The sequence below is a fragment of the Oryctolagus cuniculus genome, chromosome 4 (assembly GCF_051225735.1).
Source record: "Oryctolagus cuniculus isolate XC-2025 breed Fujian yellow rabbit chromosome 4, ASM5122573v1, whole genome shotgun sequence".
Classification (NCBI taxonomy): domain Eukaryota; kingdom Metazoa; phylum Chordata; class Mammalia; order Lagomorpha; family Leporidae; genus Oryctolagus; species Oryctolagus cuniculus.
In genome coordinates this window covers 69,234,938-69,260,892 of record NC_142870.1, presented here as the reverse complement: position 1 = coordinate 69,260,892, position 25,955 = coordinate 69,234,938, and the positions used below count along the sequence as shown (strand labels likewise).

At 54.5% G+C, this 25,955-nt stretch overlaps 2 protein-coding genes across 9 annotated transcripts in view; one reads left to right on the top strand and one right to left on the bottom strand.

The window, feature by feature from the left end:
• The window catches only part of CFAP44 (cilia and flagella associated protein 44), a 131,967-nt gene extending 127,203 nt beyond the window's left edge, over window positions 1-4,764 (top strand). For all 4 annotated transcript variants that reach the window (XR_011387872.2, XM_070072115.2, XM_089331649.1 and 1 more), the window contains 2 exons: window positions 990-1,124; window positions 4,493-4,764. Coding sequence is in view for 3 of the 4 variants with exons in the window: in XM_070072115.2 (XP_069928216.1) it covers window positions 990-1,124; window positions 4,493-4,684 (327 nt within the window). In the remaining variant the exon portion in view is untranslated. The remainder of the gene's footprint in view (window positions 1-989; window positions 1,125-4,492) is intronic.
• A 4,024-nt stretch (window positions 4,765-8,788) lies between these two features.
• The window catches only part of BOC (BOC cell adhesion associated, oncogene regulated), a 77,854-nt gene continuing 60,687 nt past the window's right edge, over window positions 8,789-25,955 (bottom strand). For 4 of the 5 annotated variants that reach the window (XM_008266938.5, XM_089331651.1, XM_008266939.5 and 1 more), the window contains 15 exons: window positions 24,873-25,016; window positions 23,391-23,684; window positions 22,772-23,044; window positions 21,534-21,841; window positions 18,106-18,268; window positions 17,606-17,716; window positions 16,849-17,055; window positions 16,299-16,480; window positions 15,608-15,713; window positions 14,812-14,934; window positions 12,600-12,821; window positions 11,343-11,578; window positions 11,122-11,198; window positions 10,512-10,690; window positions 8,789-9,538 (listed from right to left, as the gene is read on the bottom strand). In XM_008266938.5, the coding sequence (XP_008265160.3) occupies window positions 9,351-9,538; window positions 10,512-10,690; window positions 11,122-11,198; window positions 11,343-11,578; window positions 12,600-12,821; window positions 14,812-14,934; window positions 15,608-15,713; window positions 16,299-16,480; window positions 16,849-17,055; window positions 17,606-17,716; window positions 18,106-18,268; window positions 21,534-21,841; window positions 22,772-23,044; window positions 23,391-23,684; window positions 24,873-25,016 (2,813 nt within the window). In that variant the 3' untranslated portion in view covers window positions 8,789-9,350. The remainder of the gene's footprint in view (window positions 9,539-10,511; window positions 10,691-11,121; window positions 11,199-11,342; window positions 11,579-12,599; window positions 12,822-14,811; window positions 14,935-15,607; window positions 15,714-16,298; window positions 16,481-16,848; window positions 17,056-17,605; window positions 17,717-18,105; window positions 18,269-21,533; window positions 21,842-22,771; window positions 23,045-23,390; window positions 23,685-24,872; window positions 25,017-25,955) is intronic. The other variant, XM_002716699.6, reaches the window with a different exon arrangement.

Genomic DNA, 25,955 nt, shown 5'->3' with positions numbered 1-25,955 from the left:
AGATGGAAGCCCTCTCTTTCTCTTTCTCCCTCTCCCTCTCCCTCTCCCTCTCCCTCTCCCTCTCCCTCCCTCTCTCTCTCTCTCCTTCTATCTCTGTAACTCTACCTCTCAGATAAAAGATTTTTATTTATTTTAAAAATATTTTTTTTAAAAAAGATCTTTATTTATTTGAAACGCAGAGCTACAGAGAAAGAGGGAGAGACAGAAAGATATCTTCCATTTACTGGTTTGCTTCCTAAATGGTTGCAAACAGCTGGGTCTGGGCCAGGCCGAAATCATGAGCCAGGAGCTTCTTCCGGGTCCCCCACATGGGTGCAGATATCCAGGAACTTGGGTGATCTTCCACTGCTTTCTCAGGTGCATTGGCAGGGAGCTGGATTTTTTTTTTTTAAAGATTTATTTATTTATTTGAAAGACAGAGTTACACAGAGAGGTGGAGACAGAGAGAGGTCTTCCAACCGCTGGTTCATTCCCCAAATGGCCTCAATGACTGGAGCTGCGCCGATCTGAAGCCAGGAGTCAGGAGCTTCCTCCGGGTCTCCCACGTGGGTGCAGGGGCCCAGGGACTTGGGCCATCTTCTACTGCTTTCCCAGGCCACAGCAGAGAGCTGGATCGGAAGAAGAGCAGCCTGGACTAGAACCGGCACCATATGGGATGCCAGGCTTCAGACCAGGGCTTTAACCCTCTGCACCACAGTGCCAGCCCCCAGGGAGCTGGATTGTAAGTGGAGCAGCCTGGACTTGAACTGGTGCCCATATAGGATGCTGGCACTGCAGGCTGCATCTCAACCCACTGTGCCACAGCACCGGCCCCTCTTCTCATCTTTAATCAGGCCAGACATGGTGCAATTGCTTCTGTTTGCATTCTCATACGGACTTCTGACTTGTGGCTCCATTTATCTGATGGTTTTGATCAACTCTAGATGATTATTTTTCTCTGTTTCCCATCTTATTTGCTTAATCCATTTTGCTTCTATCTATCCTGGTAGGAAAAGATTGCTCAAATGCGATGGGAACTAATGATGAAGACAAAAGAACACACCAAAAAGCTTCATCAGATGAATGATCTATGTATTGAAAAGAAGAAACTTGATTCTCGATTGAATACACTACAGAACCAGCAGGTATGTTCCTTATCTTCCTTTGTCAGAGTTCAGGAAGCTCTTAACAGTGGCTGTTCACAGGAATGTGTCCTAGCATTCAAACAGACCTTAATTTTGGACCACTTCCCGGCCATCTGGTTCCCTGAGGACTTTGGGTCAGTGTTAGCCACATGCACTCTGCTTTACTGAATGCCTTTTGGGTCTCTTAGAAAAGTATCAGCTTCTCCTGGGAAATTGTTTAAAATGTGACTTCTTGCCCCCCCCCCCCCCAATCTAATGAACCAGAAGCTTTGGGGAAAGGACCCCAGCAATCAGTGCATTAACAAGCCTTGCAGGTGACTGTGCTGTGCACTGGAGTTTAAGAATCACTGGTCTATAATATCCCAAAGAAAGAAAGAGAATATGGTATATTCCATGGAGAATCAATAAGCAGATTTGGGAGGCCTACAATTGCAGATTAGATCTGAAAGGAAAACTGCAAATTGATTCTCAAGGGCTCTACTCCACAGAAGATTTTTTGTGTGAGGTGTCAAGGCAGCATTTGAGAATGTTAACACCTAAACAAAGTCTTTAAAGACCAGGCAGTCAATGTTTGTTGACTTGATGTGCTTTGCTAAGCCCAGATACATTGGAGAGAAAGAACTTGGAGGCAGGAGATCAGTTGAATGGGAAAGGAACTTACTAGTATATGTCTCCTTTCATAGTGTATCTTTCTAGTTATCTCTACTGTATATCTTTACATAAATAGTCTCCTTACATATGCTGTCTCATTTAATCCTTGAAACACTACTTCCCAAAGTTCAGAGGCTAAGTAACTTGTTCAAACTCTCACAGTTAATGCAGGGTGAAGGCAGCTTTTACATCCACGTCTGTCTGCCTCCAGAGCTGACTCTATTGCCTTTTTTTAAAAAGATTTATTCATTTATTTATAAGTCGGAAGTACAGAGAGAGGTCTTCCATCTGCTGATTCACTCTTCAAATGGCTGCAACAGCAGGGGCTAGGCCAGGACAAAGCCAAGAGCCAGAAGCTTCTTCCAGGTCTCCCTCTTAGGAGCAGGGGTCCATGCATGTGGGACGTCTTCCACTGCTTTCCCAGGTGCATTAGCAGGGAGCTGATCAGAAGTGAAGCAGCTGGGACTTGAACCAGTGCCTATGTGAGATGCCAGCACTGCAGACAGCAGCTCAACCCGCTGCACCACAGTGCCGGCCCCTCCATTGCCTCTTACAATGACGCAGAGATGAATTAGGATGTTGTTGTTAAAAATGAAAATGCAAGTGTGAAAGATTTCTCCAAGTAAGCATAGCCAAAACTCAGTTGGCTATGATGAGGAGTGTGAGGAGGACGTTAGGATGACTTCGGTGTCCAGCTGGAATGGCTGGGGACATATTTTGAACTGGCAGGTATGCTTTTGGCTGTAAGTAACCAAAAGCCCCACTTAGTGCAGCTTGGACAAATAGCCATTTTTCTGATCTCACATGAGGTCTAGAGGGAGATGACGGTGGGTGTCGTTGTAGCAGCTCCTTCAGGTCAGGGGCCAGTGTTTCGGCGATCCTCTTGGCATTTCCTTCAAAGTCACAAGACGGCTTCTTCAGCTCTGTTTCACAGCCACGTGTCCACCTTCTCTGTTCCTTGTTTTAAGGAAGCAAAATTGGCCTGGGCATCACGGCATCACGGTGCAGCAGGTTGCACTGCAGCTTGGAATGCTCACATTCCGTACTGGGATGCTTGTTCTTGTCCGGGCTCCTCTGTTCCAATCCAGCTTCCTGCAAATGCACAAGGACCCAAGTGCTTGGATCCCTGCCGCCCACGTGGGAGACCTGGATGGAGTGCTGGGCTCCTGGCTGCAGCCTGGCCCAGCCTTTCTGTTGCAGGCATTTGGGGGGTGAACCAGCAGATGGAACATCTGTCTCTCTCTCTCACTCTCTCTGTCATTCTGCCTTTCAAATAAGTAAATAAACTTTAAAAAAGAGAAGTTTTCTGTTAGCATCCAATTAGCCAATGCTAGCTGGAAGGGAAACTGGGTAAGGTTAGAGGTTAACTCTCACAGCCTCTGAAATAGAGCAGGGAAGAGGCAGATGGAGTTGGAAAACCCTTGCTTCCTACAAAGGTGTGCCATCGGAAATAGGGTCATGGATGGCTGCAGGCAACCTGTTTCTAACCCTTCAGCCCTTAGCAGTACAGTGACTGAGGCCAGTGAGTGGAGCTCTGAGTCTGTTTCCATATCCATAAAACTGAAATAACAATGCATAGTTCACAGTGCTGTGAGGGTTAAACGAGAGAGCATATGTAAAGCACTGTGGCCCAGAGTGGGCAGGAGGTAAATGTTAGATCCTTCCTATAACAGGCGTGTTCATGCATGCAGACCTGAGCACCCACCTGCATAACCAGCACAAGGGCAGGGTCTGGGTGCAATGCTAGGACCTAGCCATAACGGGCCCTGTCTCTAAGAGGCCCCAAGCCTCTTACAGAGGCAAGGAAACCAGGCATTAAACAACATTTAGGTTGAGCCACTTGAACTTGGCATTATTTTGGGTTCAAAAGAAAAGAGGTGACGTAATTTTCCTCTGGCTCAGTCTGATTATTACAATGGTGGATACATAGGATGGATGTTTTCCCAGACCAGAGAGCAGGAAGTCCTAACCCAGTCTGTGGACCAAAGGTGTCGAACCTCCACGTGCGGTCTGGCGCATGAGCAGGAGCCAGCCGTACCAGATGAGGAGAGAGGGGTTTCTTTAAGGGAACCAAAATCTGGGCCAATTAGAAGACACGCCTATCTTTTATAATTCAGTGATGACCGCTGAGGTGATGCCTGACTGGCGGCTGGCTTACTGTGCTACTACTCCTCCAGTGGGGATTTGCATTTTAAGAGTTGTTCCTTAGTTCGAATGCATGTTCTTTATTTAAAAAAAAAAAAAAGATTTATTTTATTTATTTGAAATACAGAGTTACAGAGAGAGAGGTTTTCCTCTGGTTCACTCCCCAAACAGCCACAATGGCCAGAGCTAAGCCGATCCAAAGCCAGGAGCCAGGAGCTTCTTCTGGGTCTCCCATGTGGGTGCAGGGGCTCAAGGACTTGGGCCATCCTCCGCTGCCTTCCCAGGCACATTAGCAGGGAGCTGGATCAGAAGTGGAGTGGCTGGGACTTGAACCGGTGCCTATATGGGATGCCAGTGCTGAAGGCTGGGGCTTTAACCCACTGGGCCACCGTGTCGGCCCTGAGCATTATTTCTGATGGTGGAAGTTCGGCAGAGGAATTGAAGGCTCCTTAAATGAAGCCGCAGAGGCTGTTTAACCTGACTGTAAGGTGCCCTCCTAACAGATATGTAAGGGCAGGCCATTTCTCACATCCAGACCACGCTCACAGTTAAGGGTTGTTCTCTTTCAACAGGGCAATGCCTTCCAGAGGCCCCGGAAAGCAGATATTGTGGCAAAAGAGAGGATCACAGAACTGATCCGAACCCAGTCCGAAAGGATTTTGGCCCTAAAGCAAGAGATTGCTCTACTGCGCAAGAAAGGGGGCCTTATCCTCCCACCCATTCAGTCTGTACAAGAGACTGACATGAAGCCCACGGAGCTATGAATCACAGTGCTGCTTTCTGAAGTCCAGCCAGGATCTCCGACATAATCATCCGGCAGTTCTGTTTATCACCTGCAGCACCACCATTAAAGTTTCCGAACCTAAAACCAGATCTAGTCATTTAGTTCAAGAATTCTTCTCCAGCGCGGTTCTTTCAGAGCTGGCTGCAGCGTAGTAAATCCAGCTATTTCTGAACTGAACCATCTTAGATGTTTGGAACCTACTACACTGTATCGCCTCATGGCAAGAAAGCATCTGTTCTATATTTTGTCTTAGGAATATTTGTTTTTCTCGTGTTCTGAATTTTTAGCCATTGGCAATAAAAACTATTATTCAGCAATCCACAAGAAAACTTCCTTTTCTCAACCCTTGGATCTTTAGAAAATAAACTTTGTTTTTGTTAAATGTTCTCTGGGAGAACACAAGAGAAAAAGACAAACTATTTTGCCAACAATAGCATAGAATAAGAAATGCAAATTAGAATTTTGGCGTTGTTGACTTCACAAAGCAGTTATTTGAGGGTTCAGGATTCAGGAAGCACAGGCAGACATAGCAAAGCAGTTTGCTTTCGTTTGCTTTGCGTTGGCAGAAAGCAGGAAAATAACCAGCTTCCTGAGTCACCCACGGCTTTTCAAAGCCCTCAGTTCTGAGTGCAACAGCAGGTTGTGTTTTGTCCAATAAGGACACGTTTCTCTGGAGGTCCGTGCAGTTTCACCAGTGCTCTTAGGCGTTCCCCAGCTTCTCACATCCTGTGCCACCTTCCTCAGGCTTTACTTGACTCATTTGCTAGTTTCGACACCTAACAGGCAATGAAATGGATTTACGTCACTCTGAGAGAGCATCTCTAACAATCATTTTTGACTATGCAAAACATTTTTAAACTAATTCAAGAGAATCCTTTGGTTTGGAGGTAAGTACACTTTGAAATTAACGGCTGCAACCATGGAAAAAAGATCACACGGACCTGGCGGGTTGTTAGCCTTAGAGTGTAGCACTTTAGATTCAGAGCTCTCTGGGTCTGTCCAAATGAGATGCTTGACTTCCGGGCTGTTCCAGCATGGAAGTTAGCAACCAAGAAGCACAGACAGTTACTGGTATTGCATAAATGTAGGGGGCAGCTCAGCAGTGCCAACTCCTCCGAACCTGTGGTTAGCCTGCTAATCTGCTCCCCAAAATCATAGACAGGACTTGCTTTCTTTGTGTTAGAATATTCTCAGACGTGGCCACTTGGCCTATTATCTCTGTAAGAGTCTTTCCTAGGTAAGAGGTGAGAAGAGTTTATTGTTTCTGCCTGTCACCAAAAATTTCTGCTGTGACAGCTTCTCTACCTTTTATCACCTTCTTGTATTTTTAAAATGTGCTAGTCACAGTTCATTTATTGCTATCTGAAAAACTGCTCCCTAAAACTTAGCCCAAAACAACTAGCCCAGGGCTGAGTGGGTTTCTGAGAGCCAGGAATCTGAGAGCAGATAGGCTGAGTGTCTCTGGCACAGGGTCTGTCGTGGAGTTGAAGTCACACCGAATTGGGGCTGCCATCGTCTGCAGCATGGCTGGAGCCAGGGCAGCTAGCTGCAGAACTCACTGGCTTGGCTGCCTGCAGGAGCCCGCAGGTCCTCGCTGAACAGACCTCTCCATGGGGCTGCTCACATGACTCTCCCTGGAGCCAGTGACCCAAGAGCAAGAGAGAGCATGAGAGGATAACCTGGATGGAAGCTGGAGTGCCTTACAATTTGGTCATGGAAATGACCTATCCTTATTGCTATGTGGGTCACATAGGTCAGTCTTGGTGTGATGCGGGAAGGGACCCAACATGGTGTGAGTTAGATTAGGGTCCTTAGGGACCACCATGGGAGCTGGCCACCACCATGGATAAAGTGGTTGGACTCGAGAAAGATCTTGTGATATTATCACCTTGCTAGTTTTGAGAGCCAGAAGTTGCATGCTCTTCTGGGCCTCATTTATGATATGACAAAGGAGGAATTTGGCTAAGTTCTTAGGATCCTTCCCACTCTGCAATTCTGTGGTTCTGCATGCAGCAAGAATGAATTTAGTCTGTAGGAGAGCCATGCCAGTGATCCCATGTGTTTTTCAACTTAGAGTAAAACTAATTGGGATTATTTCCTTTCCCAAATTGAAGTAGACTAAATCACCAGCTAAGTCTGTAATATTCAGGGCTTCATCCAGCATGTTCAGGATTTGTATAGTTAACAACTCTTTTATTTTGAATTGGACAAGTTACTTTCAGAGCTTTTGGTTCACGTCTACTCAATCTCAGCTGCAGCCTTGAAGCTGTAATTAAGTGTGAGCATCTGAGTCCTTAGCAAGTTAAGCTTCAAAGGATGCCCGGGATGCAGGCCGGAGAGGAGGCCGCTGGAACAGGACCTGCTCCCCAGATCACCCTGCTGTCCGGCCCCTGCTGTGTGCTCACGTCTGCGGGTGAGGCCCAACATCAGCCTCGCCTCAACTACTTGTTCATCAATAGTGAATGCTGAGTCGGCTATTTGAGCTCTCATTCACAGTACCACTGAATCTTGGTATTGGAAGAAAAATGGAGCTGAGCCTTGTCTCCCGTCACTGAAGGCCCCGTCCTCAGGGAGGTCTGTGAGCCATCAGGGGACCTCCGCGCTCCACCGGCTCCCGCCCAGCCGGTCTCGCTCTTCCCTTCATAGTTTACACAGCCTTCGCTGACTGGATCAAAACATTACGAAGGCACTAGAATAGTAACTAACCTGCATCCAGACACCAAACACGATGGCACTGCACCCCTGAGCTGTTCTGTCTCCTGGGCTGAAATTTAAACTAATGTCCTGACTTTCCTTTCTTCTCCGCAAGGGAAATACACACATTTATCCCACTTCACAAGCCTCGGAAGGGCTTTTTCTTTCCCATGACTTTTTAGCTGAAACCAAGCAGCACTGTTGCGATTCCAGCACTCTGCAGAAAGCAGATGCTTCACATTCCACTGAGTTAAGTTCACGCAAAACCATTCTGACAACCAGACCATCAAGGAGAAAAACAGGGGGATCTGTAAAAGGCCGCGTGCTAGAAGGCGAGCTGTAGCTCTGAGCAGAGGGCCCCTGGAATAGCGAAGCGGGGACGGAGGACCTAAGCCTTGCCCAATGGGGACGTGACCTGTCGGCCTTCACTGCTGGGTTGTGCCTGAAGTCACAATATCCCACTTCTCTTCCCTGCTCTGCTTCTCCTTACCTAGCATGTTCATGTCCCTTAAAGCCATCCAGTGTTTAAAACACTACTTTCCTGAAAATGCTGCAGGATTTCTGTGAGAATTGTTTTTCCAGGTTTCGCTGTTTGACAGGGAAAGGGTACAGGAGTCTTGCGCAGCAGCTGCCCTTCTTCTTCTGGCCAGCAGAGGGCACACTTGTCCTAAACAGAGTCTGACCCAATTCCTGGAGCAGCCCTAGGATCCCTTTGTCAAATTCATTCTGGTTAGAAGCCAGGGCCTGGCATGCCTCAATGAGATTGTCTCAAGTGGCATTTCATCTCTAACTCAACCTCACTGAAATCTAGAAAACTGACCCTGCCCTGAAAACTCAGTTAAAGTATACGAAAACTGTCGCGGCAAGCCCCCGGCGCCATCAAGTCCAGTTCCACATTTAAAGGTTTTTAGTTTTCAGCCTATAAAAGAAAGCTCTGGTTGATCCTTTAGCTGGCCAGCAGTGAGTGTTGATTTTAAACCAGTGAGTCAACCGCCCCGGCGATGCCGGCCTATCTCTGGAAACAAGGGGCGTGAGCTGCCTGGGCACCACCTGTTCACGTGCAGCCCGGCCCTTAGGCAAACAGCAGCTCGGAGGAAAGATGTGGATTGAATACACACACCTATATATAAAGGATTGGTTTCATTCCTTCAATCTGATCAGAGCTCCCCCACAAGAGAACCAGGAATCTGCTGTTCCTTGCCCATTCTACAGAACGCGTTAATCAAAACACAACAGACAACGTCTGAAAAGACAAAACAAAAAAATGCAAAACGTTTTCGCTGACTTCTCCAGATGTCATCACTGAATGGATGGGTATTCTCTTCAATCCTCAAAGACTGAATTCCATCGTCTCAAGAAAATGCTGACTCATAGATGACTAAGCTGAAGGTTACAGGGAAGACTAAATATTTATTTAGAAGTTACAGTGTTTGTTTTTACAGAGATATGTTGTCACAGATTACTGATGCTGGAAGGTCTGTTAATGCTTATGGTGCTGTACACATCGCAGTCTGGTCTCCTGGCGTCTCAGGAAAGCGTTTCCTGTAGCACAGATGCAGCCATCTTCGGGGGTCTGTCTCCAGACTGTGGTTCTTGCTCTTCCCTCGTGGCGGTCAAGTGCAGTGTGCCTAGGAGTCTTCCTTTCGTCCGCTGGGCTGTGGGCCTCCTGCCGCCTCCCAGGCAGCCGGCAAAAGTCCTCAGCAAGGAGTCCGTGCTCTGGCCATCGCCATTACTCTGTCCTGGGTGACTCCTGTCCTGCTGAGGTTCGTTTCCCTCTCGTGCTTCAATGGGAAGGATGCCTTATGTCTCTCCAGAATTATAAAAACACATATACAGTTATTTACAAGTGCATAAATATATAAATATGACTATAATAGAAAAATAAATACCAATTTTTCTCTGTCTCTTTAAAAAAAAAAAAAACATAGTCTTTCTGGGATATCAGCTTCTGCCTAAACTGTAGGAGGCGGCGTTTCAAAAGACACATGCACCGTTGGGCTGGCGGAGCGCCGCATCCCAGGTTCCTGTCCTAGGTAGGACCCCGTGGGGTGCTGGGGACACCAGTCTCCTCCACCCACTTGGCAGATGTCAGGACTGTCCACCTCTTCCACGGGTACCAGGCCCAAACAGCACGGGGTCCCTGTGGGGGAGAGAAGGTGGGAGCGTTATTAAAACCCAGACTGACCAGGAAACCAACTCATGGTGGCAATGGGCCAGTCTGTCTGGTGGCAGCTGGTTATACTGGCCCAAAGGGAGGGAGAGAACCTACAACCAAGTGCAGGCATTCATGGAGAGGGCCACTGGCTACACTCGTCCCACCCACCTGGGACCGTGGAGGCTCCCAAGCACTCAGCCTGCCCCCGAGGGTTCAGGCTGCTAGTCATAACCATCACACCCACAATTCACTCCCTGCAGACTGACGTGCGGCTGGGGCTGGCTCTAGGAGTCTTTCAGAATCTAACTTCCCAGAGATCGGGCCTAGGATCTGCACGGGAATGGACGTGCACACCACACAGACTGAGAAACATCAGCAATCCTCTGAACCAGCCTCGGTCCTAACTGGGCACCCACGGATTTCCAAGGGGACCAGAGGACCAGAGGTTGGTGCTGGGGGGAGGGACAGGAAAGGCCCTGAGCCCCTCGGAGAAGTTCTGTGCGTGCACAGAGCTCTGATGATGCTGTTTGTGAGAACTTGGCTCCTTAACGACTGATGCAATCTTATTCCTTAATTAAGAGACAAGACCCAACAGAGCAAGTGATTAGAGAATGCTTCTTGGTGACGGGAGGCGAAAGGAATTTGTGAATGGCCTTGAAATGCAGACACAAAACAGGCTCCTATCCCTGGCACGGGGAAGTGGCCCTTTCCTTGGCCTCTGAGGGCCACGGATTACAGCGCTGCAGGATCCACCTGGTGTGCCCACAGACCTTCCGCAGCCAGGGGAGTGGCGAGCCTCCCCCACCCCCGCTCCCCTCCACACTGGAGCAGTGGATTGCCCCTCAGCACGCCCCACTTTAGAGACTGCTCGCTCCTCGCCTCTACTGCTGGGCCATGAATGCCGACCTCAGGTCATCCCCAACCTGTTCACTTTTGCTGCCCGGTCCCTGGCCCTGACCTGAGTGAAATGCAGGGTCCCACGGCGCCTCCAGCCCAGGACCGTCGGGTGCACTCCTCACGTGTGACCGGCCCGTGGCAAGAGGCTGTTCCTGGAGGTGGGGCTGCAGCAGCTGGTGAGCTGAGTCATCAGGCAGTGTGTATAAGAATGCGCCCTCGTCTGGGTGAGGCGTGGGGCCCCTGCGTTGCAAAAGACCAGACGGCGCGGTGAGGCGGGGACAAAGTGGGCCAGCGCCCTGCGGCATCCCCACGCCTGCCCTGGCCGCGGGGCGTCACACCATCAGTTCCACCGACCCTGCTGGCGCACTGCCATTTCATTCTGCAGGGGGAGCTGTGGAGGCGGGTGTCCAGGGGCCCCAAGTTGGTTGTATGTGGGCATCTCCGGCCCACCCAGCGAGGGAAGGATTCGGAGGCCAGGTCTCAGGTGGCAAGGGGATCCTAACCACAAGCACAACACTTAGTGCTGAGGGGCACAGCCTGGCGGGAGGATGGCGGTCAGCCTCGGGGGCCACCAAGACAAGCAACAGCACTCGGTGCTTGGCGAGGGGCTACAGAGAGGTGGGACTCCGAGGCTAGCAGGTGAGAGGCAGGGAGGGGCGGGGCCCGCTTACCTGGCCAGCTGGTGGCTTTGGGAGTCGTACACAGTGCCAAGAAGGGTCTGGCTCAGCAGGCTGTTGGTGTCATCTTGCTGCTCAAAGGCAAGAGTAACCCAGGGGTCACGGCGGGGCGTCCCATCACCATCCGCAGCTGCCTGGCGCCCCAAGCGGCAGCCCAAGAGACCCCTCGGGCCCCGCAGCTGCCAGCCACTCCCTGAACCCTGGGAGCCCGTTACCTGCTGAAGCTCCCCTGGGCAGTGCTGCTGAGGCTTCGTGCCGGGGTAGGCCGCGGGCCCGGCGGGGCAGCCCCTGCTCACGTGGACCCTGCCGCCACGGGCCTGTCCACTGAGGCCACTGCCATAGGGCTGAGCGTCGGCTCGGTGGCCCGGGAGTCCTCCGAGCGGCACCATGGTGTACTGGCAGGAGGAGGCCAGCAGGGCACTTCGAGGGAAAGCCAGGTCTGTGGTATGTTCTGTCAGGACAAGAGGACAGAGGCCGGCTTGGACCAAGGAAGCCGTGCACACGAAGCCAGGGAACCACTGGCCGCACGGGGTCGCGGGCTGTTGGCTGGGAGCCGGCCTTGCCTGAGGGAAGGATCTTTCTGTCCCTGTTTCTTCCTAACACCTAACATCTCGCCGTTCTTTGGCACTGAGGAGAAGGGTGGGAGACCGGGGCAGCAGTGTGGGGGGAAAGGTGCTGAGTGAGGAGGAGGAGCAGATGAGGCCAGTCAGGGTTGCCATCTGAAGCAGAGGTTAGGGGATAAAAGAAAGATTCACTCCGAGTCAGGGAAAAGCTGGAGGCAGCCCCAGACCCAGGGAGGAGGCAGAGGCTACCTGAAGTCTGAACATGAGGTCAGAGAAGCACCTTTGGGAATCAAAAGACAACGGAGCAGGGCTGGCGCTGTGGCGTAGTAGGTTAAGCCTCCCTCTGCAGTACCAGAATCCCATGTACGCACCGGTGCAAGTCCTGGATGCTCCACCTCCTATCCTGCTCCCTGCTAATGTGTCTAGGAAAGCTAATGTGTCTAGGAGGACGGACCAAGTACTTGGGACCCGCACCTATGTGGGAGACCTGGAAGAAGCTCTCGGCTCTTTGGTTCAGCCTGGCCTAGCTCCAGCCATTGCAGCCATTTGGGGAGTAAGCCATCAGATGGAAAATCTCTCTCTCTCTCTCTCTCTCTCCCTCCCTCCCTCTCTCTTTCCCCACTGTATCTCTGCCTTTCAAATAAATCTTTAGAAAAACGAAGGTCATATTAAAAAAAAAAAAAGACAATGGGGTGAGACAAGGAGTGGCTGCAGGGATGCATGGGCCACCGTCTCCTTGCTCACACATGTCCTCAGCCGAGCTCTGAGCTGGGACGGAGGTCACGACCTTGGTCATTCTCAGTCCCTCAGGTGTCAGGAGACCCCACAGCTTGAGCTCACGGTGACTGTCCTGCCGGGCACCCCCCGGCCTCCAAGCCCCTCGCCCCCATGCTGAGAAGCGTCACTCACTCTGCTTAGACCAGGCCCTCCACAAGCAGAAGGGGATGAAGGTGACGATGATGAGGACGATGGAGCCCAGGACGACGCCGACGATCAGGTAGGGCAGGTCGCTGGAGCGGGCCACCATGGCCCCGGTGCCCATCGGCCGCTCTATGGTTTCAGGGGGTGGAGGCTGCGGTGGGGCCATTGTTGGGGGCGGGAGTCGACCGGGCTGGCCCGAAGACTTGCGGGCTGTAATTGTGAACAGAACTCACGTCAGCCTCTATTTCACTGACATTTCCTTCATGACCGATAGGGAAGAAAGTAAAATCCCACGGATGTGGGAAATGGGGTCAAACTCAAAACTCCCTCTGCGGCCAGCATCTGTGCTGGCTGTGAACCTGGCATGTCCAGTGTTCTGACAGGAGACCTGCGCGATGCAACCTGGGATGTTGTGAGCCTAGTGCTAGGGGCACACAGGGTCCTCGGGGCGGAAGCAGTGGCGGGGAGTGGTTGCTGAAAGACTAACTGATGAACATATTTAAAATGCAGGAGATGCGGGGCAGGGCTGGAGAAGCTGGCCCACAGAGGCGCTGTCCCTGCCTGGGCTGGCCGAGGGGAAGAAGCAGGGATGGGGTAGGTCGCGGGCAGGGAGACGACACCCCGGGACCCAGTTATGACAACGGGAATCACGTGACAGCAGCAAATGGAAGGAGCCAAGTGCCGACGGCACGGCTGTGCTGGGCTGTGCTGGGGGCTGCCCGGTAGGCACCTGCCCACCCGCCGATCCCTCGCCCCCCACCCCCAACCGAGGCCACCCTCTTCCGAGTTTCCCACTGCTGCTCGGACCACTGCTGCCTGCCATCTCCCTTCTCCTGCCTTTTCCTTTGTCTTCTCAGACACTGGCAGAGCCCCTCGCTCTTCTCGGTCTGTTCTCTCGCTGTGACCTCTTCCCAGCGTTTCCACCTCCGGCCAGCAGCCCCACCTGGACCCCTCCAAGGGCCAGGAGGTGCTGGTAAATTAGCGCCTCCGCAGAACTGGAGGCTTGGCGGGTCTCTTCCTCTTGGAATGGATCTCCCACCTCGCCTGCCCCCTTTCAGTAAAGGCCAGGACTTCAGGGACCTGGAACTCCCTTCACCCCCCCAGCCCTGCTCACAGCTCCTCAGCAAAGGGACACGAGCCCCTCGCTTCCCCTCACCTTACTACAAGTGTGTGCTCTCTCCCTCGGCCCTGGCCTGCTCACGGGTGACGCAGCTCAGCAAACCCAGCGAGGCCTCTAGTCCATCTCACAACCTCGAGCGGACACAGGGCCCTCCAGGACTCACTACCCACCAAGTCTCTGGCTCCTTCCCTGAGCTGCCCTTCCAGGCCCTGGGCACTCCCAGAGCCACTGTCTCCTCATCCTACCGCAAAGACTCAAAGCTGCTTCCCGCAGCCCAGTGCGCAGGCTTCATGAGGCCTCTGTCCTGCCCCTGCATGTTCTCCGCACCCCGTGACCCAGGATTCGGGGCTATGTCCCTATGGGCCTCTCCCTCCACCGTACAGGACGGCGGCACATGGGAGCTGCTGGCTAAGTCCCTGCTGAGCAAGCTCCTGAGAGCAGTGCCGGGCAGCAGCGAGAACGTTCTCGGCTCAGGTGGGCAAGCACGCTGTTCGGTCTCTGGGCCTGCTGCTCTGGGAGAGTCTCCTAATTATGTTCCTTGCAGTGCTCCTGCTTTATCTCATTTTTGGTACTTGAAAAATGCTGACGATGCTATCTACCCATCTGACCAATGTGCACATCTTAATTAAGTTATTATGTGAAGTCATTTAACGTGTTTTCGTGTGCAGAAGGAGCCCGGGCTTGCAGGTTCAAGGTGTGCTCCACCACTAACTGGCTGCATGACCTTGGCCAAGGCAGACAGGTTGCTGATGCTTGGTTTCTCTCCCTTCTCATGGGGTTGTAGTTAAATGAAATCAGCCAACCAAGGTGACTACTAAGGTTACTGTAGGAAGAACGAGCGGGTTCTATTTTCGAGAAGTGAATCCCCAAGCTCCTTGAAGCCACTATCACAACAACCCACTCATACTTAACACGAGACACAAGAAAACAAATGGAAGGGTGGAACATGGTGAAATCTGAGGCCCCTGGACAATCAGGAGTCTCCCTGGGAACGGGACAGCCAGCACAGCAGAGGGAGAGGGACGTGGCCCTACTCTACTAGAAACTGCAGGAGGGAGACAAGGACCCGAAGAAAGCCACCTTTGGTCTCGCAGATCATCACGTTGCTGAACTCGCTCTCGCCTCCTGCGTTGAAGCACTGCATCTTAATGTCATAGGAGGTCTCTGGCTGCAGGTGGCTGATAGAGTGCCAGTACCTGTCCCCTGCGAAAGAGAGAGATGGTCACGCACGTGACGTAGCTGTCCTTTGCTTGGCCCCTCAGATTCAGACAGGGAACACCGGACGAAACGTCCTTGGTGCCCTCCCGCACCCTAGGACGGTGAGAAGGAAGCAGTGGTTTATGAACTTGATGGCCCAAGAGCACCAAGAGTGGGTCAGTAACGTGGAGCACAGGGGAGGCTGTTTGGCCTGGTGGGTGAGACTGCCCGCACCGAGTCTGAGTCTTGGCCTGGCTCCCAGTGCCAGCTTCCTACGAGTGTACACCCTGGGAGGAGCAATCACGGCTCAAGCGACTGGGTTCCTGCCACCCACGGGCAGAGAACCTGGCTTGAGGCCCCAGCTCCCCCAGCTTCAGCCCACAGCCTGTCCCAGGGTTGCTGTGGGCATTTGGTGGTGGCTGGGGGGTTGGAGGGGCAGTGGGTTTACCAGTGGATGGGAGCTCAGTCTGTCTCTCAGATAAATAAATAAAAATTTATAAAAAGAAAGTCATCCTATTCATATATATGTGTGTGTGTGTATATATATATATTTATATGGCGCCACGGGTGCTGTGTATCCCACCAGACCCAGGTCTTAAGTGTCACCAGATTTCACCAACATCCAGACACCCTGGCCAGTGCAGGAAACTATTGCTCATCACCCAAGAGTGCACCTCACCTTCCACCATGTCCTTCTTGTAGTCACTGTCATTGTCACTGTCGGTGGGCCGATAATAAATGTAAAAGCCATGGATTGGGGTGTTGTTGTTACTTGCTGGAATATACTATAGGGAATGGAGAAGAACGAGTTGACAAGGGAGCAGAGAAACATCATCAAAGCAAAATCACTGGTGTCTGGAAATTCTACGCCGGTCTAGTCTCGAGTTTGCATGTTACTGGGGGCCCCCGACAACGACTCCTAATGATACCCCTGAGGTTCCTGCAGAATACAGAGACAAGAAACAATCTGCCCACTCTTCAGAGGCTTCCGGCCTCCTCTGAACCTCCCCGGGCTTGTAAGGATGAGGACTTCTGGCTAAAAAGAGATCTTGAACAATTGTGTTGGGGTTCCCTCTGGTGACGAGAGCAGGAAGGAGGTAGGGAACCAGCCTGGAGTTCTAGGAGGGGAAGGCACCACAGCCAGCAGGAGACCACAAACAGCGGCTCTCGAGATACGAGGAGCCTCGCAGAGTCTACCAATCAGCCTGTCAGGTGCACCCTGTGGGGAGCCCAATTCCCAGGAATGCAGGTGGAGGACCATGTAGAGGAGGGGCTTAGGAAAGGGGCCGAAGCAGGGGAGTCACTCCTGCCTGCCCCACTACAGGCTGCCGGCTCCTATCCAACTCGAGTCCACGGCAGGGCCCACTCACCATCCACTTGAGCATGATGGTGGTCTCATTGACAGCATCTGTGAAGGTGATGTACGGGCCTGCCACAGGCCGCTCATACACACGCCCGCTGTAGCCAGACACCACGTAGGGCCGGGAGGGGGCACTGGGCTCACTCTCCCCCAGCATGTTCAGTGCCCGGACTCGGAACTTGTAAGAGGTGCCTGGCGAGAGAGAGCAAGACCCTCAATGCAACGAGAGCTGGGAAACACCTTCTGATTCTCCCACGTCCATCGAGGCCCAGGACCTGTAGGACGCTCTGGGTAGCCCTTCCACAAAAGCCAGTCCCCCAGGACTCTCAAGAACTGCAGCCCTCATCAGAGAGGAGCCATGCAGGGATGGACACGCTTGGCGAGACAGGGCGAAGGGGGGGCTTGTGGGACTGGGGTCAGCGCTACAAGCAGCACTGTCAGTAAGTAGAAGGGAGAGGGAGCTTCACTCTCCTCTCCCCCCGCACTCCCCCTGCCGGGCCTCCTCTTGCAGGGGTCTCAGGCAGCAGAGGGATTAGGCAGGAGAGTGGCCAGGCCCCTACCTTTCTCCAGGCCTGTGATCTCCACAGAGAGCCGGGAGGGAGGGATGGCACTGGTGGCCAGAATCCAGTCTCCCACTTTCTTTAGCTTCTTGTACTCCACACGGAAGGACTGGATCGGGAACCCACCGTTCCCACGGGGAATCCAGGTCACGTACACGGAGGTCTCGGAGGCCATGGAGATAGTAGGCCTGTCTGGAGCTTCTGGGGCTGGGGAGACCACGCGTTGGGAGGCAGAAGAGGGACATGGTGAGATGGGGCTGTCCGCCCTGGGCTGCCGATGGGTCTGCTCCTCCCCAGCCCTGCCCCGCTGCTGTCTCCGTCACCCTCTCCGCAGAGCAGCCTTTCAGTCAAGATCTCTAAAGTCCATGAAGGCACTTCCAAATGTTCATGGAAAATGGGATTGAAAGATATTTTGGTGCACAGAAACTTTTGAAATACGTAGCTTTTTCTTAAGACACATTTTCTATGAACTTTTTGAAGACTGCACATACACAATTTCCAAAACAATTTTTGTACCAAAATGTACTTCTGCAAAGCCAGCGTGTAGAGAGGCCACCCTTTTCTGGACCTGCCGGGTTAGACTGCTGTGTGTCTTACGTGAAAAGCTACACTCTACTTTCTCACTGTGGTTAAGTGGGGGAAATTCAAGAAAACGACCCAGGGCTCCTGCCCCTACAGAATCAAGACCTCAGTCAGCCTGTGGCGGCAGGGCCTCTGAGGCAGTCCCCAGTCCCCTCTGCTGCCCCTGGGGGCTTACGCGAGAGGCGGCCGTGGTCCGGCTGGCTGCTGCTCTGGGGGCTGGCGCCAGGGTCATCTCTCTGGATCTGCTGCTCCTTGCTGGCCATGATCTCGGGTTTGGGCCGCCGTCCTGGGTGGGAATAGATTGCCATCAGCAAGGCAGGGTGCATGAGGTCTCCCGCCTCCTCAATAAGTACTTCTTGCCACAGCTCCTGCCACAGTGCGACTCGGTGACACCAATAAGAGCATAGGACAGTGGATCTGAGTCCAGGCTCTGCCGGACTCTGCGGTGGAGTGCGGCTGGCCCCAAGTGAGAGAACAGTGGCGGGATGTCAGAGAGTCTGGCTCGTGACTACAGGTGGGGCCTCGGCCCTCGCACACAAATCACAGGAAGGCAGCAGCCGGAAGGAAGGATAATGATAAGGGCTGGAGCCGGCCGAGCACAGATGTCCGGCTAAGCCTCGTGGAACATGCGTGGGCCCCTGGCGACCCCAAGCTAGGGGCAATGTTGGACCTTACCAGTTCGGAAGGTGACCATGGCTGTCTGGCCCTCGCCCGCACAGTTGTACGCTGCCATCTCCACTTCATACAGGCTCCCCGGGTCAAGCCTGGTGAGGGTCAGGCGGTGCTGGCCGGCGGGGATGCCGGCGATCGTCCAGTCATCAGAGGAGTTTGTGACCTGCTGGAGAAGGTGGCGGGTGTGAGGCCTGGCATCTCGGCCCTGAGCTGTATACAGGTGGGCTGTGGTAGGCAAGGAAAGCAGGACCGGGCCCAAGAAGACAATGGCTGGGTTGGGGGTGGGTGGTGGGGTCACTGCAGAACTCAGATGGCCTCCTGGCTGTGGGACACCAAGTTCACGGCCAAGTCAGGCTCTCTGGTGTGCACCCACTGGTCCTAACAGGGAAACTGCAGTGGGGAAGGCGAGGAGGCCTGACTGATGCTGAGAACTCCCAAGACCCTGGCCCCTGCACGTCCCAAACCTCTGTGTTTCACTTTCTTCCCCCTGGCTGAACTGAAGCCAAGCATGGCACCTTCAGCTTATCTGAATGCGAGATGACAAGTGACTGTAATAAAGGCAGCTGATTGCTGCGTGCCCCTGTGTGCCAAGCACAGACCCTTCGTTTTCCCCACCACAGCCTGTGTGATCACTGCTACTGTTACTCCCACATCGTGAGCTTGAGAGAGAGGAGCAAACTGCCCAAGCCAGCATCCCTGGTGAGCACAGAAACCAAGACCTGACTCCAAAGAGCATGTGCCTGCTCGTGACTTGTCCTAGAAAGGAGCCTGAAAGTCCTGGGTTCAAATCCTGAGGGTGCGACCCTGAGCAAGTTGTCCTTGCTCTCCGACCCTAGGCTTTCCAGTTCTGAAAAGAGGCAAATAAGAATCTTCCCGGTTATCCTGAAGGTGGAACTAGGTGACTTCTGGAAGCACCTGGTGCTGACATTGCTACACAGCAGGTTTCCAACAGATACCCCCCTACCCCACCCCCCAGCCCCTCCTCTGATTCTCCGCCCAAAGAGGTTTCTATCATTTCCTGCTCCTTCCCCAGTCCTGGCTTAGAAAGTAAAAACCGTGTAACTGTCAGCGGTTTGTCTCATGGCTTCCCAATCCTAGCTCCTTCAATCAAAAGGAACATGTGAAGGAACCCCAGGCTCCCCCAACAGGTGATGCTAAGGGGCTGCTTCGGCTCAGCCCTCCCACCTTCCCGGCCAGCCCTGTGGCTCTCAGCGAGCCTGCTGGAATCTGAAACTGCCTCACTGGTAGAAGGAAACAGCTGGAAGGCAAAGCTCTTATCCCCAAGCCGAATACTCCAAAGGAGAACAAAACCTGCCATTCAAGGGACAGGGCCGGGCCGGGCTCATTAATGTCAGCCTTCCAGGATTTGTTCCAAGGAGAGAAGTTTTTTTACAAACTCAGAATCCCCAGTGGTGCTGGAAACCCAAACACAGTAGCCCGGCTCTGCAGACGCAGCAGGAAGCAAAATTTGCCTCACACGCGTGGAGAAGCGAAAATGAGCTGAGTCCCGATGTCCCACGAGAAAAGGGGGATGAGAAGCACAACCCAGCCTGTGAGCTCAGACTCCTTTGGGTGGTGAGCTTTAAGACACATCAGAGCCGCAAGGAAGGCACGGCTCCAAAAACCCAACTTGGACCTGCAGCGTGTGCCCAACGCTCCCAGTGCCCCATGGGAACATGTGGCTGACAGCTCCCAGTGCCCCATGGGAGTGTGTACCTGATACTCCCAGTGCCCCATGGGAACGTGTGCCCAACACCCCCAGTGCCCCATGGGAATTTGTGCCCGATGCTCCCATACGGGAACGTGCGGCCAACGCTCCCAGTACCCCAGGGGAACGTGCGGCCGACAGCTCCCAGTGTCCCATGGGCCAGGGCCGGACACAGGCCACACCCAGCAAGGGCTCCATGTCGACTCTCAGCTCCCCCTGTGCCTCCTTCTCCCACTGCCCCTACCCGCCCCCCTCACCACTGCACCCAGAAATGAAAATAAAAAAGGCAAGGGGGCTCAGTCACTGTCATCCACACTCAAGGTGTGACGCCCTCAGCCTGGCACTTCCGGATCCCCACGTCTGGCCTCTGCCAGCCTGCCTTTTGCGGGAGGCACCTCCATAGCCCCCTGTTGCCCTGAAAAAATGAGATTCCTGCTGCCCCGCTGGTTTCTGCCTCTGGGGGAGCCTGGGCACTTGGCTACAATTCCAGTTCCACAGGGCCCAGGGCTAGCCCTGCCCCACAGGCACCGAGCGGCAGCCTGCATTCACTCTTGTACCAAGGAGGTGCAGAGGGCCAGGGTCCCCGTGTCAGTGTGGCCTTGTCCTGAGCCCAGGTCTTCTAGGAGAGCGTGCAGAGGGGAAGGGAAGAACGGCAGGGAAGCGGCCTCCCCACAGCCAACGCTCTCCGCCCTGCACGGGCATTGTGCTGGGCGGCTTGGTTTTGCAGAAGGAGAAAGTGGATACGTCTGGTTCCACAGTCACGTACTTCCCATGATTTTCTACCAAGTGCGCCTGGTACTTTTATGAGCAAAAGTAATACAAATGTGCAGTGAGCTCAGCATGTGTCACACACTCTTACTACAGGAAGTCCATTGAGACACGCTCATCTTCCACACTCCGACGGCCTCAGCAAGAAGGCAGCAGCCACTCGGGGTGAGCGGCCACGATGCCAGGACCCCCTCCCCTCCGCCAGGGTGCCCGAGCAGAGAGCGCAGCACACAAGGCGGCATCCAGGAGCAAGGGGCTGGCTCGGCTCTGTCCCCACGTCCCCTCAGGGCCCGAGATCCTCTCCCTGACAGCTGCCGAACATTCTCCCAGACAGACTTCCCTCTGTCACGGACAAATAGCTGAGGTCTGCAACACGGTGCGCCCTGAGCTCAAATGCCTGCTTGTCAAACCCGGGCCATGAGAACTGAGAGGGTATTTTACGGCCCACAGAGAAAACACTTGTTCACAAATATTTGTTTTCCTGGCTGCAGAGCCAACGCGCTACGCCAGCGCTCCTGCAGGTATGTACCCGGCACAGCTTACTCTGATTCAAAAACACAACGAGACAACATCAGAAACAAAAGACACAGCAAAGAGGGGAGGACAGAGGTGCTGAGCAGGGAGGCGGGTAACTCTCTCCCCTGGGAGCAGCAGCCGCCCTCCACGCCCTCCGCTCTGGCAAAGTTGTGCACAGAGCTCAGGCCTGAAGGCCCACCCCTGGCTGCCTCCTGGGTCCTTCTGGGTCGGCCCCCATGCCCTTCTCATGGCCACATTCCTGGCAGGTTGCAGGGCTGGGCCTTGGAGGACACAAACGGTCATGATCAGTGCCGAGGATTACTGGTCCAGGTCTTGGAACCTCTAGAGCAGATGGCCAGGAGGCAGAGGGACCATGTCCGGCCCGAATGGGAGGAGACTGTGCAGGGGGAGGCGGTGGCGGCACAGTGCCAGTCCATACCTTGCGGTGTTTCACCACGTAGTAGAGGATCGGTGCCCGGCTGCCGCCCTCGTGCCGAGGCCGCCACACCAGCTCGTAGGAGTCTGTCTTGGAGGTGCGGGGGGAGCTGAGGATGATGGGGGCCTCAGCAGGAGCCACCTGCCCCTTCTCTCCTGGGCACTGAGGGGAAGCAGGCTGCACCGATGTAGGGGGCCTGGCGAGCCCCGGCCGCGCCCCCAGCATCTGGTCAGGGCTGCCGGGTCTGAAGGGTGGCGCAGCCGGGGTGGCAGTGGCCAGCCTGGCATCCCGCCAGGGTTGCAGGGTTGTGCCTGGGGGGCCGTGAGCAGAGAGAAGGGAAGAAGAGGGTGTTAGTCTCCTTGGTTTCCCTGCTGGGGAGGAAACAGAGCGGGAAGTCAGAGAGAGGAGTCGGCCGGCTCTGTGACACTTGGCCAGGCTCCATGGGACTAGAGGGCTGGGGGCCTGCCCTGCCACGGGGTAAAGGCAGCCGGGGTCCCCAGCCCAGACCTCCGGCTGCGGCTCGGGGAGCAGTGGGCAAGCGCCTCTTCCACCTGCTGTTCTCCTGCGTGTGGGTGTGTGAGTGAATTCTCTCAGTGAGCTCCTGAGGCACAGGCACCCTGCACCTCCTTCTCCTGTGGAGGCTGGGGAGAGGCCAGGCCCCTCATCATGGAGTCTTGGCGCCATGGGCCTCCGCAGACATGAGGCCAGCGGAGGACTCGGGGGCAGCCTGGCCAGCACGGTCTCCTCCCCTGCCCCTCCCCAGCTCCTGATGCTCACGCAGCCCCGCACTACACCTGCTGTTGCTCTTTTCCCAAACTGGGTCATTGGTGACCTGGCTCCTCCCGAGGGAGGTTCTCGAGGGGAGGGCTTCTGTCACGTGGCCCTGCACCCCGACACAGCCTAGCCCAGTGCCAAGCACAACGGAACTGCTCAGTCCACAGAGCTGGACTGAACCAGGTGGAGGAAGACAAACTTGCTTTTCTTTGCTCCAGAACAGTGCTTGTCAAATTGGGTTCCACGGAACCCTAGAAGCACAGATTTTCCAAACTAAAAAATTTTCTTTAAAAATTTTTTTTTTTTTTTTACATACAACAGTTAAGTTGCTTGTTTTCATAGTGACATGTTAAGTTAATGTATACTGGAATCTAGAAATGAAAGGTACTTTTATCGATTTTCTATACTTGGGCTAATTTAAATTGGATTTCATTGGTGCTAAGGGTCTGGCGAGTGTACAGACTCACCTGGCCTGGCAGTCCTCAGCTGGACCACGGCGTGGGCGCTCCCGACTTCATTCTCGGCCATGCACTGGTAGACGCCTTCGTCCTCAGGCCCCACGCTCACCACACGCAAGGCCCCACGGGACAGCCGCAGGCGCTGGCTGGCGGCCAGGGGCACGGCGTTCCTCAGCCACAGCACAGAAGGCGGTGGGTTCCCACGCACCTCACAGGTGAGCTTGGCGCTCTGGCCCCACGGGATGACCAGCTGGGACAGCTCCACGCTGACCTCGGGGGGTTCTGCCGGGAGACCAGAGCAGAGCTGAGGAGGCCTGCGTCTTCCCATCCCAGGGCCAGACAGGCCGGGAGCAGACACAGGATGGGGAGGCTCCCACCTTCCCGGCGGCTCCTGATTTGTCCTAACGGGCAGGGGTTGAGGGAGGGAATGGTCTTGGGTCCCCTCCATCGGTGTCGGGATAGGAAAGATGCTAAAAGGGGAACTAGGACTGCAGCGCACGTGCAGTGTGTGGGGGGGTCTCCCATGCAAGTCACTCTTCGTGTGGCCTTTCACAGCCTGCCTCAGCCTGGGTTACGCATCCAGAAGCAGTGGAGATGGAGGAGTGGACGGTGCACAGGAGGCACTCACCGAACACCTGGACATTGTAGAGGATGACGGCGGCGCCAGGCGCGCCGACCCCGTTGTCAGCCATGCAGCGGTAGGTGCCCGAGTCCTCCTCACTCGTGGGGTCAATGAGCAGGTTGCTCAGGAGGAAGCGTGTCTTGTTGTAGCCAGTGACACTGGTCCCATCCTTGGCCCAGGTGACGCGGGGCGGGGGGATCCCGCCGGCCACACATTCCAGGATGAGGCTCTGGCCTTTGGTGACGATGATGGTCTGGGCCTCCGGGGGGTAGATGATGCGGGCGGCCTCGGCAGTGGAGCCTGCAGAGGGGACACAGCCTGTGGGCCCCGGGCTTCCTGCCTGCTGCAGGTGGCCCAGCCACAGGAAGGTGCCGGACAGCATGGATTTGGGATCAAACATGAAACAGGGCAAGTGACTTAACCTCCCTGTGTCTTCGTCCGCTGACAGCTGGCATGAGTTAAGAAGTACGAGAGAGATGAGGGTGTGCAGAGAGGTACCACCGAGGTGCTGCAGGTGACTCTGCTGCCTGCACGCAGTTCATGTGTCCTGAAGCCCAGGCTGAGGTGGGGCCGGGAGCTGCCACGCTCTGAGCATCTCTCGCACGCCGTGAGCATCTCACAACGAGCAACTCGCTGCTCACTGAGTAAACAGGACCCACGGCTCAGACTGCAGCGCCCCCGGGCACAGGTTAACCACCTCCCCAGGTGCTCGGCTGAGAAAGCAGTAGCCTGTTTTCAAGGCCGGCGAAGAAACTGCGTAGGACCTATGGAAAGGCACATTGCTCCCAAACGTACTGCCTTCCGCACACACCTGCCAGGAGCCCAGGGACTGCGCAGGATTTTCATTTATGTGCCAACCACGGGCAGAGGCACTTCTGTAAATCCTGTCACCTACACAGTCTGCAAGGCCAACCTCAAGAAAAAGGAATCAAGATTCCAGGAATGGAATTGGGCCAGTGAAGGGCCACCGAAGTTCAGAGTCATTAGCCTCATGGCAAATCCAGCTCTGTGGCCACTGGGAGAACTAACTCCACTGACTGTGCGGGGACCCAGGAACAGGGCTGAGGTTTCTTTATTCGTTAGGAAGCATGTGGGCCTCTGCGGACTTCCACCAGAGGGGATGCGGGCAGACAGTGTGGCCCGGCCTGGCTCTGCAGGGCACAACAGCAGGCCAGCAGGCCTCGAGGCCTCCCCAACGGCTCCTTTTCAAGGTTGATATCGTGACCTGCCCCAGTACACACATCCTAGCAGACTGTAGCCACAGAGCAACACAGTGAAGGAGACCTCTTGGGGCAGGAGGAAGGGGATGGCCCACAAACACAGACAACTGCCCAGGCCACTGAGGGCAGACGTCGCCGCGAGAACCAGAACTGCAGCTGGGACTGTGGCACCCCCAGGTTCCCACCTCCCATCCCAGCCTTGCTGGCCTCCCCATCAACGGTCACCCTCCCTTCCCCCAACTGTCCAGCAGGTGAATCCAGCCCTTACGGCGCACGCGCAGCCTATCGCTGGAGCCAGAGGTTTTCACTTCTTGGGTCACTGGGTTGTAGGCGGCGCACTTGTACATGCCTTCGTCCTCCTGGCTGGCGTTTACAATCTGCAGGTTCCCTGACGGCATGATCAGGTAGTTATCTGTGCAAAGGGCAGGAAGAGGGAAATAGGGATGAGTCTGGGACCAGAACAGTGCCTGGGTTCGAGTCCTGGCTCCACTTCCAATCCAGTGTCCTGCTATTGCTCACCCTGGAGACAGCAGAAGATGGCCCAGAAGTCAGGGGCATGGGATGGGGGCTGGGGGACAGGCAGGGCAAGAGCCAAGAGTTCATGTACCTGAATTGCAAACCTAATATGCTAGTGTCCCCAGACAGCCTTGCACCAAGGGGGACAGAAGTGCCAAGGAGGGGAACCAACTAGCCAACTGGCTACTCCCTCAGTGTCTACCTACGGAAGAGCATTTTACTCTTCTAAAGGGAGCTATGCATATGGAAAAGATGCAGGGTTTGGGGTCAGCCAGATCTGGGCTCAAGCTCTGGTTCTGCAGGGTACTAACTGTGTGATCTTGGGCAAGTTAGTTAACCTCTCTGATGCTGTTTCTTTACTAGCAAGGAGGCATAAAGAATGTTGTCCCAGAGCTGCTGCAGGGATTAAGGGGCCTGTGCTGCTCACAGGCAAGATGACATGGCCATTCCTGCGAGCTTCCAGGGGCCTGTGCTGTTCACAGGGGAGATGACATAGCCATTCCTGCAAGCTCCCAAGGTCAGAGTTGGTTCTGGCACTTCCTGTCAGTCTGTCATCGTCACGGCTCTGAGCCGCCTCTCTATGGAAATTCTGTTAGTGGAGGGGAATATTCTGACCCCCAAGCACTGCTCCCTCTATAGACGTCATGGAACCCCTTCCCTGCACATCACTGGCTTATCAGGCTCATCTGCTGCTGGCCAGGGCTGCCATGGGGTGGGGGTGGACAGGAGACAGATTCCCAGCTTCTGGACATCCCAGCAGCTGGGTGGTGGTCAGCTCCCTGGCAGGCGGAGCACTGGTGCCCTGGGGGCCTCTCCAGGGAGTCGTGGTATCACC